Consider the following 15,785-nt stretch of genomic DNA (forward strand, 5'->3'; position numbering starts at 1 on the left):
TTCTGGGCTCTCTGTTCTGTTCCATTTGTCTATTTGTCTATTTTTTCACCAATCCCACAATGTCTTGATAATTGTAGATTTATAGTAAGTCTTGAAGTTGGGTAGTGTCAGTCCTCCGATTTTGCTCTCCTTCAGTATTGTGTTGGCTCTTCTGGGTCTTTTGCCTCTCCATATAAACTTTAGAATCAGTTTGTCAATATCCACAAAATAACTTATTGGGGCTTTAACTGGAATTGCATTGAATCTATAGATCAACTTGGGAAGAACTGACATCCCAGTAATATTGGGTCTTCCCATCCATGAACATGGAATCTCTCTCCATTTATTCTTTGATTTCTTTCAACAGAGGTTTGTGGTTTTCTTCACATAGATCTTAGATATATTTTATTAGATTTATACCTAAGTATTTCATTTTGGGGGGTGCTAATGTAAATGGTATTTTTAATTTCAAATTCTACTTCTCCATTGTTGGTAAAAGGGAGAGTGATTCACTTTTGCATATTAATCTTATATCCTGCAAACTTGCTATAATGACTTATTCCAGGAAGTTTTTTTTTTTGGTCAATTCTTTTAGTTTGCTACATAGATGATCATATCATCTGCAAACAAATATGGTTTTATTTCTTCCTTCCAAACCTGTATATCTTTTATTTCCTTTTCTTGTCTTATTGTATTAGCTAGGATGAATGTAAATGGTGTTGTGTTTTTAATTTCAAATTTCCATTGTTCTTTTTGGTATATGGGTAAGCAACTCTCTATTTCCTTTGTCAGCCCGGCTAGGGTTTCATCAGTTTTATTGATCTTTTCATACACTCAGTTTTTGGTTTTACTGATTTTATTGTTATCCTGTTTTCAACTTCATTGATTTCTGCTCTATTTTTTTTTTTAATTGGAGTATAATTGCTTTACAATGTTGTGTTAGTTTCTGCTGTACAGTGAAGTGAATCAGCTATATGTACACATATATCCCCTCCCTCTTGGACCTCCCCCCCCACCCCCCATCCCACCCATCTAGGTCATCACGGAGCACCGAACTGAGCTCCCTGTGCTATACAGCAGGTTCCCGCTAGCTATCTGTTTTACACATGGTAGTGTAATTATGTCAAACCTAATCTCCCAGTTCATCCCACCCTCCCCTCCACCCTCCCTGTGTCCACACATCTATTCCCTACATCTGCGTTTCTATTCCTGCCCTGCAAATAGGTTCATTTGTACTATTTTTCTAGATTCCACATATATGCATTAATATATGATATTTGTTTTATAACAATTATTTATTTTAATTATAAACACAAGATAAAGTAATGTGGAACCTACAGTATTTAATTATTTACCTTAAAACATTTCTTTTGTGATACCTGTTAATAAATTTGTAAGGAACAAAACATGCCTTAGTCTACTAAAAAGAGTTTAATCTCAAAGGTGGTATGAAGTAAAACACATAATCAGCAAAATTTTTAGTAACTTGTAGAAATGTACTTTATTTCATGCAAAGCTACATAATTTCCTATATTTTAACAGCTAATCAAATAAACATTTCAAAAAATTCATTACATCGCAATAAATTAAAATACTACAAAGCAATTCCAAGTCCATGAGTTTGTCAAAACCAAACTAAGAGAACATTATGCATAGATAAGGCCAAAGATGCTAACTTACTTATAGGTAGCACTTTGCAGGTTTGTTCAAATACATATTTAGTGAGAATCTGCAGAGAAAAATAGTTACATCTACAACCCATTAGTCAGAAAGGAAAAGGTCTGCCATTACACACCAGGTAGTAGTAGCTGATTAAAGATAAATTGGCATCATGCACCAAAAATGAACATAGTGTACATTTTGAAAATTATGATCAGATGCACATTTGAAAGACTTATCTTCTATTTCACCTAATCCACTGAATTAGATAAATAACAAGTACTTTATTAATGCAACACAGAAATTAGGCATTTGGTATACTTTGCTTGGGTACTGGTATACATAAAAAGATACTGAAGAGATGCAGGAGTATTTCAAACTCACACTGGACTACTGAACTTTAGAGTATTGCCCTAAGGAAATAGGTTCTGGGCAGAACTTATTTGAGAAAGATTTTTAAACTACTTAAAAGCAATACTACAATTAGTTACTTACAAAAACATTTTATAAAAATTAAATATCAGAAGGTAACAACATCAATATTAGAGCTCTTTTTTCAATGCTATAATTTATAAACATATATATGAGATTACAGTAATTTAAAAGACAGGTCCACATGTTCTCTATCTTCTAAATGAGAAAAATCCTTCAAGTTGTGTTCAAAATATGGACAAAACAAATCCATTGGATTGCTTTAAAAAAAAAAAAAAAAGTCTCTCCCCTACAATTTGGTGTACTAAGTAGGGAAGATGCTAGCCAGCATTCTTTTGAGAAATACAGCTCTAAGTGATTAGGTTGATAAGATTTATGTCAATAATAACTCAAAATGGTGTTGTACAGTCAGATGAACAAATTATGACTTTATTCTCCCTATGTCTGCCACAGTAAACCATTCTTTCTACCCTTTTGCACTAAGTACAGTAAAAATCTCCTTTTGCAAAATAATGTGAGATCAGGATAATCACAAAAGAAAAGATTTTCACAGGAAAAAAGGTTAATTCACACCAGGAAGTGTGTTAAAAACAAAAGTCTTTTAGGATATCTATGAGAAGAGGAACATGCCAATATTCTTGCTTTATTAACAAATTTAAAATTGTGATCAACCTCGATGGACAAATCTTTTGAAAGTGAAAATAAAATGTTAGGAAAACCAGGCTGAACATGAAAGGAATTAGGGGTGAGGGTATGTTCCCATTGCAATGCGACTGGGGATGGGGCAGGGCTAGTGGCTGCTCTGATGGTGGAGACGGTTCACAGGACCTGGTCTCCAGGAGTTAGTACAGGGGATAACACTGCCTAGTCTTCCAGGTCTCTGAGCAGGAAAAAAGTCACTGAGTTGGAAAGAAGTACCCCACACAAAGGGAATTCACAATTCAGAAGGCTTCCTGTAACCTTCTCATATTGTTCCAACCTCTCTTTAATGAAAACTTTGACAATGATGTATATTATTTACGAACTCCTTTTCATAAAAAGAGGCCTCAAGGTTCTTAATGTTTTGGGTTTGTTTGCTTGTTTCGTTTTTAACAATTACTGGTTTTGGAAGTCTAATTTTATGCTAAAACATTTACACTGAGAATAATTCATTTTACTGAAGTGTCTTACTTAGTGGCGAAAAAGACAACACACTGAGCTAGCATCCATCACATTTACATTCAGATGTTGCTTAGTTGTCTAGCAAAATCTGTTTCACTACTTTAAGTGCAATACTGCTATTCAAGTAGTGGGATCTGTAGTAAGAACCTTCTGAGTGCACTGATCATCAAAAACAACTGTACACAAAGAACAAACGGAAAAAAAATCTGTCAGCACATTAGAAGTCATACTATACAGAGAGGCTTCAGATAGGAAGGAAGGTATAAAAGGAATGAAGGGAAGAAGGAAGAAAAGAAACGAAAGATAAAACTCTAAATTCATTTACTTCTCAACATTTAGAATTTAATACAATACAATCCATTGTATTTTGGAGATTCAAGTATGTTAAGAGTTTTCAGGGACATGTTTTGCCTCTTAGTGCAAATATATTTATCCCTGTGATTTTTCAGGCATTGCCCACACAAATCACAAGTATAAAACTCACATTACTGAACAGTGTGAATTATAATTATGGAGAGTTTATTTTTCCTTTAAAATAGTAATCAACACAAAAATCAAGAACATTCTCTAAATCTACTAAAGGTATAAAAAAATGAGGTTTGCTATTGTACATCAATGAATCCCTTCATTGATATTCTAAAATATACTTAAAAAACACTCACACTGACTTTCCTATCCACATTTAAGTTCATTTGGGCACACAACCAGCATAAATTTAAGAACTGATAATCTAATCAAATAGTAGTGTCCAAATCCAAATCAACTGGCAGCATTTTTTTTAAGAAAGTTTCGATTGTCAAACTCTCTGATCTATTCTTTATAAATGAAAAACCCTTGAATGTTCTGATTTAGCCCTTACCACTCTTGTGAAATGAGGGCCTCTTGCGTGATGAAATTATTCCAAAGCCCCTGCGTTCATTTGGTAAGAGAACAAATTCTAATAATTAGGTTTATTTTAATAATGATTTTTACAAAAGTGCTCTATTGATAATAAGAAATTATTGATGTAGTAACAAAAGTTAATTAGCAACTTATAGATTCATGAAATTAATAGATTATTAATTGTTATTTTCTGCAATGGTTATTTTGAACTACTGGCTTAGAATATCCTTACCTAACATTATTTAGAAAAATAATTTAGAAAATTTAACCAGATATCTACTATTATGTAAGAAACACCTCAAAAGGTAATTGCCAGAAGTAATTCTTCAAGAAATATACTTTGCATGTAGTGTTATGAATTTAGTAGTAACGTTTTGCAGTAGATATCATTATATTTTAATAAGCTTCTCAAAACAGAAAACTTTTGTTCTTATTACAGTTTTTTACAAGGTGGCTTAATGAACATTAACTCATTTCCCCAGCAATGAACTCTTAGTCCTCAGGGGTTAAATCATTACCTTCTAAACACAAATTTACCTAGCTAGGTAACCTTCCTATATGATCATATTTGAAATCCTGTAAGATAAATTCTGCTTAAAAAGCTGAATACTCTGGATCACTTAAACAACCAAAAATTATTTTGGAAATAACTCAAAAGTTATTATAATCATAAAAAATTTAACAATAAAATAAAGTAGTACATTCCTTTACTTATTTCTATCAATATATCTTAGGGTATTATAAGTTATAAAAGTAACTGGATCATTTCTTCTCTTTTTCTGCTTCTATTTCTACAATAGCATCTGAGTTTCATGATAAAACCTGATGAGAAACAACATTATACTTAAGGAAAATATTCCAAAGTAAACCCAAAGACTGAAAAATAAAACAATATTATTTTCAAAGGATTTTGATTAATTATTCCCAAAAGAGCTTTTGCTCTGGGAACTTGTAAGCTTCTCTGTAATAATAAGAAACTGGACCCCTTCCTGGGGTGATCCTTTTCCCATCCACTATTTTCAAATAACAAAACCAGCACAGCTAACAACTTATTCTGTCTTTTTAAACGCCACCACATAAACATCAACTCAATACCCTCACAATAGCTTTGTGAGGTAGATCAGTAGGTAAATAGCAAGAGTCCTCTTCATTTTGAAAATGAAGAAATTGAGGCACTGAATGGTTACATGATTTGCCCAAGGTTTCAATGGTCAATCATGAAATTTCAAACAGTGTTAAATTATCTCTGCTCCTGGCCTACTGCTCTCTAACCATGCTTCACAATAAAAGGCTGTGTGTGTGTGTTCTTAAATAAGCAGTCTATATAATCTTCGATTGAGAGTAAAATCTATCCATTGATATTTTAAAAGGGATCAAATCTCAAAGTTCATAAAAATCAGATAATTAGGATGATACACTATTCCTCGCAGTATCTGCATAAAACTGTGGCTTTTAAAAAATTTAAATGATAACATTACGAAAAGAGGAAAATAAAACATTTAAATATGATTCAGGGAAAAACTACCCTCAAGAAACATATAATCAAATTTGACTATATAATTCATCTTCAAACTGAGCCACTACTAAAAGTTACGCGGGATAATAGGTGTTAAACTAAGACAGCCATGGGCAAGCTCAAGTACAGTCACCACTGGGTGAATCCAAGGTATGGATTCTCAGAGTTGCAAATATTTCAGGGACATAACTCTCTGCAAACATGTTGTGCTCAACTATAATCACTGTGAAATAAAACACTGATGATTTAAAATATAATACCTAACTTTGGCTTAAACACAAAGTTTAAAAAATTCAATTTTAAATAATAACATGTTTAACCAACAAGTTACTACACATCTCCATTCTCAACTAGTTTTCTGTTTTCTATAAATCATAATTTAACTGTTAGTAATAACAGTAAATGGATTGACTTTTTACCTTTGAATAACCAGATATTGTTTTACAAAAGGAATAAACAGGCACCTTTCAAAAGCAGAGAATTTTGTGGGACTCTTTGGTTATTAAAACCCCCCACTATTTACCATTAATAATTACGATTCTCCTTGAATGGAATAATCAACTCAAATCAATATGCTAAATGTCAAAGGTGAACACCTCTCTCTGAAATGAAAATTTTACAAAACAATACCAAAAGCATAAGACAATTTCCAGTTACCACCAAAGACTGAAAGAATACATCACCTGATTATAGTACACATGCTGAAGATACAAACAGTGTCAGTTGAAGGATAATCTTAATTATACATGCAAAAACCTAACTAATTTGCATACAGTATTGAAAAAGAGCTTTCTACATTCAGTTATGTCTGGTAAGTAAGCCGTGTTTTAAGACATGGGTTTTGTAAATATGGTTGTTATTGAGGTGTCCATCTCTTTGAGAAATAAAGGATCAACATACTCTTTAGAAACAGAAAATATGTAACTCACAATAATAAAACTGTATAATATTATTCAGTTACAACTATGGCTTCCTTGGACCTTTGAAACAACTTTCCTGAAAAAAATTTATCTGAAACAAACTGAACTACATGTTTTCAACATATACTGATCTTAATCATGAATTAAATCCTTCCACTGTAACTGTACTTCTAAGGCAGACACTTCAGGAATGGTATGTAACAAACCTTATTAGAAAAGATGATACTCTATTCAATGAACAATAAACTATTATTACTAAGATCCCATTAATTTTTAGTGCCTTTTTTATCCTGACACTTTTCACTAAGAGTTCAGTGTAAATTCTAGGGCATACAGATGTTCATAAAGACTGAACTTATGTGTTGATCTTGGTTAGTTATTCCATATATTCTTACAGATTTTAAACATCATCAAATATTCGGCTGCGAGACATTGAGAGGTATCGTCCACCAGGCTGATACCTGAAAGGTGGATAAAGAAATGATTCAAGGCATCAAAAATAAAGAAGGAGAGAAAAACAAGGACACATTAAAGGGAAGTGGCTACATAATTTGTAAGAACTGTAAAATCTATTCAGTAGCTGAAATCAGGAACTTAGCCAAGAATGTTATCCCAAAGGGATTTACCTAATTATAAATCAACCAATGACGGTTTTAGAGCCTATGACATATGACACATATGGCGGGGTGAGAGATGTAAAAAGAAAGGAGTGGGGAAATGTAAAATACATCATGGAACTTAACAGATTTAATAACTAGATTGTTGAATATAAATAGAATATTCTTTTTGCTATTTATAGGCAATACTATAGCAAATATCTTCATGCATATGATGATTTGCTTTTGTTTAATTATTTCTACATAGTATAGTAGCCTAAAGCACAGACTCTGTAGCCAGAGTCCTGGGGTTTAAATGCCTGACTTTGTCATTTACAAGCCGTGTGATCCTGGGTAAGTTACTGAGCCTCTCTGGATGCAAATTCAATTGGACTGACAACCATAAAATACAATTACTGTTGTTAAAGTGCTTAGAATAGTGAGCCACCCAGTTACACCTATGTAAACTATTGCAAAATATGATACATTTCATAAACGGGATTGTCAGAAATAGGCATATAAATATTGTTAAGATTCTACCAAATGATTTCAATTCTTTTTGTTATTTATCATACTACTAGTAGTAGTTTGCGAAGATACTGATTTCAATCACCACCACTAGATGCTATAATTTTTTAAATACAGAAGCATTAGAAGGTGTTAAAAGGTTTCAAAGGTTGCTTAATATGCTTTTTATTAGTAGTAAAGATGAATACTTTCCTTATGTTTATCTCATCAAGTCAGAATGTTATTAAAATTTCAGAGGAATGCTGGAGCCAAAATGATAAGCTGGAACTTACCTTCCTGATTCAGATTCAAGAGGATCATCAGTGAATGTTTCTGCATTAAAATCCAAAGGTTCTGCATCTTGGAGGAGTTCTATTCGGTCCCTTTCAGTCCTATTATTAGACCTGGTATATTTGGATGCTGCTGCAAAAGAAGAAAAAAATGTCCACTTTCTATTGTTTTTATGGGTCACAGTCTATGGACTCACGGAAAGAAAAGTCAAGATTATAAAGGATGTGAATTTTGATTGTAAAGACAATATTAAGAAAAGATAACTATGTAGTTATCTTAAAATTAGATTAAAATGATTAATAGTATGATAGAAAATAACAAGGAAAAGTTCTCCCTTGTATGTAGTCTAAGCTCAGAAGCAGCTATAGCGCAAAGACTCAATATGAATCAGAATTAGTATTTAACTACGGTATCATAACAGTGAAATTGTTCATAATCAAATTAAGTTTCAGCTGGTTGCACACTGAATACAGGGGGTGCTACATCTCACTTCTCGGCTAGGATTTTAAGGTGTAATCAACTCAAACTCTTCAATAAAGGCCTGAGTCTTTTTCCCATGAAGCAATAGTTTAGGGCAGTAATGTCCAACAGAAATAAATTCCAAGCCCCGTATTTACTTTTTACAAGTAGATACATTAAAAAAGTAAAAAGAAATAGGTCAAATTAATCTTAATATATTTAATTTAACTCAGTATATACAAAGTATTATCACTTCAATATGGGGCACCAGCTACACTGCAAATGCTCAACAGCCATATGTGGCTAATGGTTACCACCCTGGTCAGCAAAGATCTAGAGAACTAATCCCTTCTCTACGTGAATGGGGTTTACTTCATAAACAACCTAAATTTTCACAATGTTATTTTGAGCAGCTCAACAGCTTCAAAAAAACTATAATATAGGTCTTTTTGAAAATCTAAGGCAAGCCAATTCTCTCATATTTTTGTCATCTTGGACTCTGCCCTTTACCGTTTCTCTCATTCATTCAGCAAATATTGGTTGCCTACCACATGCCAGTTTCTAACTCATCATCCTAAGGCTTTGTGTTTCCTCTTCTCTTAACCATTCTCCATACTCCCAGATCTCTGCATTCTGTTAACTCCAAATCCATGATAAACTTCCAAATCTCTTTGTAGAATCCTCCCTCTATTTTCTAGCTTTAACTGAAACTTTAGTTTCCTCCTATTTCTTCTACGCTAAATCTCATCCAAACACATCCTTTCTTCTTTATCTCCAGGGTCATCTCAAGGGTGCTTATTTCATGCCCTCATTTTTTTTTTTTTTTAGTTTCTGCTTCACAACAAAATGAATCAGTTATATATACACACATGTTCCCATATCTCCTCCCGCTTGCTCTCTCCCTCCCACCCCCCCATCCCACCCCTCCAGGCAGTCACAAAGCACCGAGCTGATCTCCCCGTGCCATGCGGCTGCCCCCAACCAGCCATCCACCCCACACTTGGTAGTGCACATATGTCCATGCCTCTCTCCTGCTTTGTCACAGCCCACCCCTCCCCCTCCCCATATCCTCAAGTCCATTCTCCAGTAAGTCTGTGTCTTTATTCCTGCTCTACCCCTAGGTTCTTCATGACATCTTTTCTTTCCCAAATTCCACATACACGTGTCAGCACACGGTATCTGTCTCTCTCCCTCTGACCTACTTCACTCTGCGTGACAGACTCCAGGTCTATCCACGTTACTACAAACAGCTCAATTTCATTTCTTTTCATGGCTGAGCAATATTCCATTGTATATATGTGCCACATCTTCTTTATCCATTCATCCGATGATGGACACTTAGGTTGTTTCCATCTCCGGCTATTGTAAATAGAGCTGCAATGCTACACTGCAGACTACAAAACAAATATACAAAGGAAGAAAGATCTCAAGAGTGATAATTATGTGAATTAGGTGTCACTGTAAGTGTCCATCATCGGATGAATGGATAAAGAAGATGTGGCACATATATACAATGGAATATTACTCAGCCATAAAAAGAAACGAAATTGAGCTATTTGTAATGAGGTGGATAGACCCAGAGTCTGTCATACAGAGTGAAGTAAGTCAGAAAGAGAAAGACAAATCCCGTATGCTAACACATATATATGGAATTTAAGAAAAATAAATGTCATGAAGAACCTAGAGGCAAGACAGGAACAAAGACACAGAACCACTAGAGAAAGGACCTGAGGATATGGGGAGGGGGAAGGGTAAGCTGTGACAAAGCGAGAGAGAGGCATGGACATATACACACCACCAAACGCAAGGTAGACAGCTAGTGGGAAGCAGCCGCACAGCACAGGGAGATCAGCTCGGTGCCCCGTGACCGCCTGGAGGGGTGGGACAGGGAGAGCGGGAGGGAGATGCAAGAGGGAAGAGACATGGGAACATGTGTACATGTATGGCTGATTCACTTTTGTTATGGAGCAGAAACCAACACACCATTGTAAAGCAATTATACTCCAATAAAGATGTTAAAAAAAAAAAAAGAGTGGAGATCTATAAAGAACAGACTTGTGGTTGCCGAGGCAGGGAGGGAGGGATGGGCTGGGAGTTTGGGGTTAGCAGATGCAAACTATTATATATAGAATGGATAAACAACAAGGTTCTACTGCGTAGCACAGGGAACTACATTCAATATGCTGTGAGAAACCATAATGGAAAAGAATATAAAAAAGAATGTATATATGTATGTATAGCTGAATCACTTTGCTGTACAGCAGAAATTAACACAACCTTGTAAATCAACCATATTTCAATTAAAAAAAAACCAAACAACTAGTGGGTATCTGTGAAAACTGTAAACCAGGATGACTGAGGATATACGTTCATAAAATAGAATATACTACAGATATGGTTGTCTTTGTTCAATTTTACAAGTCTCCACTGAGCAGGTACCGTATGCCAGGCTTTGGGCTGGGCTCTAGTGATACCACAGTGAGCAAAACCAGGTATGGTCCCTGTTCTTACGGAACTTAACAATCTAGTGAGGGAGATGAACCATGATCAAATAACGACACAAATGTAAAATGGTAACTCTGATGTGTGTTTAAGAGGAGTGTCACCTGTTAGTAACCATGATGGTGATCTGGCCTAGTCAGAGAGGTCTGGGGAAGGTTCTCTGAGGAAGCTCTGGGGGTGAGATCTGCAAGGTGACCAGGAGCTAATGCGGTGAAGAAGGGCAGGAAGAGCATTTCAGGCACAGAAACAGCACAGCAGAAGGAATGGTGTTTGCTTGAGTGAGCAGAAGGCAAGGTGTGCTCGGAGCAGAGAGGGCCGGGGGAGCATGGGGAGAGATCCAGCCTCACACGCAGAAGGGCTTTCCATAAGAATGAAAAGTCATTGTACAGTTTTAAGCAGAGAAGTGATATGATCAGATTTATTGGTATAGAAGAGCATTCTAGTTTCCCTTGGGTGAATGAACAGATTTGAGAGGGAAACAAGAATGAGTGCAGAGGGAGCCCTCATCATTTTTTGACTGCATTACTAAAACAGACACTAAACTGGTTTCTGTCTCACTTCCCTGGAAATCATGCTTTATACAGATGTCAAATTCATCTTCCTAAACCAAAAATCTAAGCATGCTTCTTTCCATATTGAAATCTTATCTTTGGCATAAAATCTAAACTTCTAAGCATGATAATACCTGTTTCCCAACTATCTCTGCAGCCTTGCCTCTCATCAGGCTTCTACTTTAGGCTCTAGTCATAGAGAAAAGCCTACATTTCCCCAAAGGTTCTCTCATGTCACTCATTCTTCCTTCTGCCTAAAACCCCTTCACCTGGCTAAGTACTACTTATTCCTAAACAGTACTTCTTTATAACAGAAATCTGTTCCCAATAAAGAATTCTTTTCCATCCCCTGAGCTGAGTTCTCTCAGCATCAGGCATGCACCCTTACACTCTCTCAGCATCCCTGCATCTCCCCCAAAGACAAACAACCTCTGCCTTCTACTCAGTGCTGGATCCTGGGAATTCGCATTCCCAGAAGCAGATGGCAGGGTCAAGGATGTGGGGAGGTTTCCTAACCCAACCGACTGACCAATGTCTTCTGCCTGATATCAGTCCCTCACTAAATTATAGGCAAACCGAGGATGGAACTTATCTTCTTTGTATTCCTGTATTCCTGGGAAAGTACCTGATATATATGGGTCAATCAGTAACTTATTATAAAAATGACTGAACAGCCTGAAAAACATCTAGGTAAACAGAAATCAGTACCTGCCTACAATGTGCCTGGGATAAGTACTATTATTTAGGTAGTGTAATTACAAATAATCACTTGATGTCCCAGATGTCTCCTTCTCCTACCAGAATGTGTATTTGAGTTTCTCCTTCCTCTCATATACTGAGGGATGAAAAAAGTAAAGTCACTGCAGAACCACATTTATAGTTCTCTAAAGGCATTTCTGGATGGGTAACTAATCCTCAGTCTCTATGCAAGCAAGCATAAGAAAAAAATTTCTTAGAAAACTAGACAATAAACTACTTACATCGGTTGGTACTAATATCTGAGAAGTTTGACTCTTTTGGGTCAATATGAACATTTCTGTTTCTAGTGGAATCTTCTCTACTGTGTCCATAACGTTCTTTCCATTCCTAGGAAAGAAAAACAAATGATTATATAACACAAGAACACACAGTCAGAAAATAATTCATCAGTGATAACAGATTTAGATTACATATGCAGAGTAATATAATCTAATTCTTTTTCATCAGGAATTCATCAGATAATCAGTATAATTAGCACAGTGCCTTTAGAAATCATAGATAGGGAGAGGGGGGAAGATGGCGGAAGAGTAAGACGCAGAGATCACCTTCCTCCCCACAGATACATCAGAAATACATCTACATGTGGAACAACTCCTACAGAACACCTACTGAACGCTGGCAGAAGACCTCAGACCTCCCAAAAGGCAAGAAACTCCCCAAGTACCTGGGTAGGGCAAAAGAAAAAAGAATAAACAGAGACAAAAGAATAGGGACGGGACCTGCACCAGTGGGAGGGAGCTGTGAAGGAGGAAAGGTTTCCACACACTAGGAAGCCCCTTCGCGGGTGGAGACTGCGGGTGGCGGAGGGGGGGAGCTTCGGGGCTGAGGAGGACAGCACAGCAACAGGGGTGCGGAGGGCAAGCTGAGAGATTCTCGCACAGAGGATCGGTGCCGACCGGCACTCACCAGCCCGAGAGGCTTGTCTGCTCACCCATCAGGGCGGGCGGGGCTGGGAGCTGAGGTTCGGGCTTTGGTCAGAGCGCTAGGAGAGCACTGGGGTTGGCGGCGTGAACACAGCCTGCAGGGGGTTAGTGCGCCACAGCTAGCCGGGAGGGAGTGCGGGGAAAAGTCTGGACCTGCCGAAGAGGCAAGAGACTTTTTCCTCCCTCTTTGTTTCCTGGTGCGCGAGGAGAGGGGATTAAGAGCGCTGCTTAAAGGAGCTTCAGAGATGGGCGCGAGCCGCGGCAAAAAGCGCAGACCCCAGAGACGGGCATGAGACGCTAAGGCTGCTGCCGCCGCCACCAAGAAGCCTGTGTGCGAGCACAGGTCACTCTCCACACCTCCCTTCCGGGGAGCCTGTGCAGCCCGCCACTGCCAGGGTCCCGGGATCCAGGGTCAACTCCCCCGAGAGAATGCACGGCGCGCCTCAGGCTGGTGCAATGTCACGCCGGTCTCTGCCGCCGCAGGCTTGCCCCGCACTCTGTACCCCTCCCTCTCCCTGGCCTGAGTGAGCCAGAGCCCCCGAATCAGCGGCTCCTTTAACCCCGTCCTGTCTGAGCGAAGAACAGACGCCCTCCAGCGACCTACACGCAGAGGAGGGGCCAAATCCAAAGCTGAACCCCGGGAGCTGTGAGAACAAAGAAGAAAAAGGGCCAGCAGCCTCAGGAGCAGCGGATTAAATCTCCACAATCAACCTGATGTACCTGCATCTGTGGAATACATGAACAGACAACGAATCATCCCAAATTGAGGAGGTGGACTTTGAGAACAAGATTTATTATTTTTTCCCCTTTTCCTCTTTTTGTGAGTATGTGTATGCTTCCGTGTGAGATTTTGACTGTATAGCTTTGCTTTCACCATTTGTCCTAGGGTTCTATACGTCCGTTTTTTTTTTGACTTAAAAAAATTTTTTTTCTTAATAATTTTTTTATTTTCATAACTTTATTTTATTTTACCTTACTTTATTTTATTTTATCCTCTTTCTTTCTTTCTTTCTACTTTTTCTCCCTTTTATTCTGAGCTGTGTGGATGAAAGGCTCTTGGTGCTGCAGCCACGAGTCAGTGCTGTGCCTCTGTGGTGGGAGAGCCAACTTCAGGACACTGGTCCACAAGAGACCTCCCAGCTGCATGTAATATCAAACAGTGAAAATCTCCGAGAGATCTCCATCTCAACACCAACACCCAGCTTCACTCAACGACCAGCAAGCTACCAGAGCTGGACACCCTATGCCAAACAACTAACAAGACAGGAACACAAACCCACCCATTAGCAGAGAGGCTGCCTAAAATCTAAGTCCACAGACACCCCAAAACACACCACCAGACGTGGACCTGCCCACCAGAAAGACAAGATCCAGCCTCATCCACCAGAACACATGCACTAGTCCCCTCCACCAGGAAGCCTACACAACCCACTGAACCAACCTTAGCCACTGGGGACAGACACCAAAAACAACGGTAACTACGAACCTGCAGCCTGCAAAAAGGAGACCCCAAACACAGTAAGATAAGCAAAATGAGAAGACAGAAAAACACACAGCAGATGAAGGAGCAAGATAAAAACCCACCAGACCTAACAAATGAAGAGGAAATAGGCAGTCTACCTGAAAAAGAATTCAGAATAATGATAGTAAACATGATCCAAAATCTTGGAAATAGAATAGAGAAAATGCAACAAACATTTAACAAGGACCTAGAAGAACTAAAGATGAAACAAACAATGATGAACAACACAATAAATGAAATTAAAAATACTCTAGAAGGGATCAATAGCAGAATAACTGAGGCAGAAGAACGGATAAGTGACCTGGAAGATAAAATAGTGGAAATAACTACTGCAGAGCAGAATAAAGAAAAAAGAATGAACTGAGGACAGTCTCAGAGACCTCTGGGACAACATTAAACGCACCAACACTTGAATCATAGGGGTTCCAGAAGAAGAAGAGAAAAAGAAAGGGACTGAGAAAATATTTGAAGAGATTATACTTGAAAACTTCCCTAATATGGGAAAGGAAATAGTTAATCAAGTCCAGGAAGCACACAGAGTCCCATACAGCGTAAATCCAAGGAGAAACACGCCAAGACACATATTAATCAAATTGTCAGAAGTTAAATACAAAGAAAACATATTAAAAGCAGCAAGGGAATAACAACAAATAACACACAAGGGAATCCTCATAAGGTTAACAGCTGATCTTTCAGCAGAAACTGCAAGCCAGAAGGGACTGGCAGGACATATTTAAAGTGATGAAGGAGAAAAAACTACAACCAAGATTACTCTACCCAGCAAGGATCTCATTCAGATTAGATGGAGAAATTAAAACCTTTACAGACAAGCAAAAGCTGAGAGAGTTCAGCACCACCAAACCAGCTTTACAACAAAGGCTAAAGGACCTTCTCTAGGCAAGAAACACAAGAGAAGGAAAAGACCTACAAAAATAAACCCAAAACAATTAAGAAAATGGGAATAGGAACATACATATCAATAATTACCTTAAATGTAAATGGATTAAATGCTCCCACCAAAAGACACAGACTGGCTGAATGGATACGAAAACAAGACCCATATATATGCTGTCTAAAAGAGACCCACTTCAGACCTAGAGACACATACAGACTGAAAGTGAGGGGA

The 15,785-nt window shown here is 37.6% G+C and overlaps 1 protein-coding gene across 4 annotated transcripts in view; it reads right to left on the bottom strand.

Annotated features, from left to right (window-relative positions):
• Positions 1–1,509: 1,509 nt before the first annotated feature.
• Positions 1,510–15,785, bottom strand: part of LMBRD2 (LMBR1 domain containing 2) — a 55,918-nt gene continuing 41,642 nt past the window's right edge. For 3 of the 4 annotated variants that reach the window (XM_082651203.1, XM_082651201.1, XM_082651202.1), the window contains exons 17-19: positions 12,436–12,541; positions 7,946–8,075; positions 1,510–7,010 (exon numbers count right to left, since the gene is read on the bottom strand). In XM_082651203.1, the coding sequence (XP_082507329.1) occupies positions 6,950–7,010; positions 7,946–8,075; positions 12,436–12,541 (297 nt within the window). In that variant the 3' untranslated portion in view covers positions 1,510–6,949. The remainder of the gene's footprint in view (positions 7,011–7,945; positions 8,076–12,435; positions 12,542–15,785) is intronic. The other variant, XM_082651204.1, reaches the window with a different exon arrangement.

Source organism: Grampus griseus (genome assembly GCF_964374135.1).
Source record: "Grampus griseus genome assembly, chromosome: 3".
Lineage (NCBI taxonomy): Eukaryota > Metazoa > Chordata > Mammalia > Artiodactyla > Delphinidae > Grampus > Grampus griseus.